Source organism: Lactuca sativa, chromosome 3 (assembly GCF_002870075.4).
Source record: "Lactuca sativa cultivar Salinas chromosome 3, Lsat_Salinas_v11, whole genome shotgun sequence".
In the NCBI taxonomy this organism is placed as follows: domain Eukaryota; kingdom Viridiplantae; phylum Streptophyta; class Magnoliopsida; order Asterales; family Asteraceae; genus Lactuca; species Lactuca sativa.
The window spans coordinates 244,117,986-244,120,464 of record NC_056625.2 but is presented as its reverse complement, the minus strand read 5'-3'; the positions used below and the strand labels follow the sequence as shown (position 1 = coordinate 244,120,464).

Below are 2,479 nucleotides of genomic sequence, written 5' to 3'. Positions count from 1 at the left end.
TGTTCGTGAGTACCAAGTGGATAAGATCGAAAACCTTTGGCATGGAGGTTAGGCTCTTTCGCTTTTAGGTTTAGAAGCGAAGTCATATGCTAGACTTTCGAAATCTTTAGCCTGAGTTGGTAGTACTCAGAACCTCAAGGATTTCGTGAGTGCAGTGTGCCAACAAAATAAGGTAAGAAGCAAAATATTTTTTTTGGATCTATGATGTCGAAAAATAAAATTTCGACATAAAGGCAGTTAAATCCTGGGCAAAGATTGCTTCGTTAATTACCAAGAGAGATAATCAACTGCTTGTGTGGTTTCCTGTGAATTACAATTGATGGTGGTTTGAAAATTTTGTTACATTTCAGCACTAAACATAAGTGTGATCAATTGGAACCGAAATTACCTATTTTACCAGTGTAGTCAGTGACATGTATGCTTTGAATAACTTTTAATGTGACATAGATAACGAATGATAGTCATACGGAAATCATATTCATCAAATCAAAATTTTAGCTGGATCCTGTTGGGAAACAAATGTTGTGGGTTTCGAACATTTGATCAAGATCACTCATAACGAAAGAATATGATTTTGAGTATCGAAAAATTTGTACTGAAACAAATGTTTCATGAAAATCTGGAACATAGTTCCCCGTCAATTCCTTAAAAAACTTTGAAATATTGGGTTTCACTTTCATCACAACCTCATGAACCCAGATCATAAACACAGATTTTTGATATGTCTAAATCTTGATTGGTTTTGATCAAAGATCTCTTAGAAATATGTCTTTGTGTGTGATTGTGATAGAAATTTGTGATGAAAAAGACTGGTCTTCAAAGCGATTGTACCTCTGCTATGTTGGACCTAGCGATAAATGCTTAACTCCTTTGAGAAGAGTAAGGTAGCTCAGGGACTAATGTGAACACAACCTGATTGGTAAGAAATTTTTGTAATAAAAAATTTCATTAAGGCTTTCAAAAATACACATTGAGTCAATGGAGGCTTGGGTCGACATGTGAAGCATGCTTCTAGGGACGACCTAACTAGTTCATAGTTTTCAAAAGATTACCTGACCCCAAAACCGCAAGCATGATTCTTGAAAATCTTCATTAAAATATGCATAATCTAAGTAATAACAAACTACAAACAACAAAAATCTTTTTGGATTTTATATTTTTGAAAATAAAGAAAAAAAAATATTTTTGTGATTTTTGATTTTTCGAATAGAGAAACAAATAACAAAAAATATTTTTGGTATTTTTGATTTTTCGAAAAAGAAAGCTAAATGACGAAAATATTTTTGTAATTTTCAAATTTTTCGAAAATAAATGACAAACAAAGAAAATTTCAAAAATTGGTACCAAACTTACGAAAAATTTTCTCCTTAGATGTCGAAAACGAAGCATGTTGAAGCGCTGAACGTGAACAATAGCCTCTGAATGAATAATACTAATATCCTCTAAGTGATTAATCATTGCCGCTGAATCGACATTTTACCTCAACTCCAACTTGTCATTCTTTCGAAATTAGTCCTGGAACAGAACTTGTTTCTATCATTCCCAAACCTATTAAAATTCTAACAAATGGTTTTTCATCCAATGGTTTTGTAAAGATATCAGCAAGCTGATCAGTAGTCTTTACAAAATGTACTTCGGCAATTCCATCTTCTACATGTTCTTTAATGAAATGATAACGAAGTGCAATGTGTTTCGTTTTCGAATGTTGTACTAGATTATGACAAATGTGTATAACACTTTGTGAATCACAATACAATGAAATCTTTTTCATGTTGATTGCATAATCACACAATTTACCTTGGATCCATATGATTTGAGAAGTGCAAACAGCAACTGCAACATACTCAGCTTCAGCAGTTGAAATTGCAACATATATTTGCTTTTTCGATTGCCAACTTACAAGCTTTCCATCTAATAATTGACATCCACCACTTGTACTTTTTCGATCAAGACTACAACCAACCAGATCTACATCTGAGAATGCTTGAATGAAAAATCCTGATTTCAAAAAATACGACAATCCTAACGAAATTGTTCCTTTGAGATATCAAAAAATATTTTTCAGATCAATTAAGTGAGGTTCTCTAGGATTTGCTTGACACCTTGCACAATTACAAACATAAAACATGATATCAGGTCGACTTGTAGTGAGATAAAGCAACAAACCTATCATGCTCCTGTATAAAGTAAGATCAACAGCAGGTTTATCTAACGAAGGTGTTAGCCTTGTTCCAACTGCCATTGGCACTCTTAGCTTTGTGCTATTCGTCAACCCAAACTTTTAAAGCAAAATCTTGGTATATTTTTCTTGATTGATGAAAATACCTTCTCTGCTTTGATGAATATTTAACCCCAAAAAATTGTTAATTTTTCCCATCATACTAATCTTAAACTGACTTTTCATCAAATTTTCAAATTCACTAGACAAAGCAGGGTCAGTAGAGCCAAAAATAATATCATCGAAATAAATTTGAACAAG

The 2,479-nt window shown here is 32.8% G+C and overlaps 1 protein-coding gene across 1 annotated transcript; it reads right to left on the bottom strand.

Moving 5' to 3' along the window:
- Positions 1-1,495: 1,495 nt before the first annotated feature.
- LOC128132923 (secreted RxLR effector protein 161-like) lies at positions 1,496-2,242 on the bottom strand. Its single transcript, XM_052769930.1, has 3 exons — positions 2,167-2,242; positions 1,798-2,037; positions 1,496-1,710 (listed from the first exon to the last, which is right to left on the bottom strand). Exons 1-3 carry the CDS (start codon positions 2,240-2,242, stop codon positions 1,496-1,498), a joined length of 531 nt encoding a protein of 176 aa, XP_052625890.1.
- Positions 2,243-2,479: the final 237 nt, after the last annotated feature.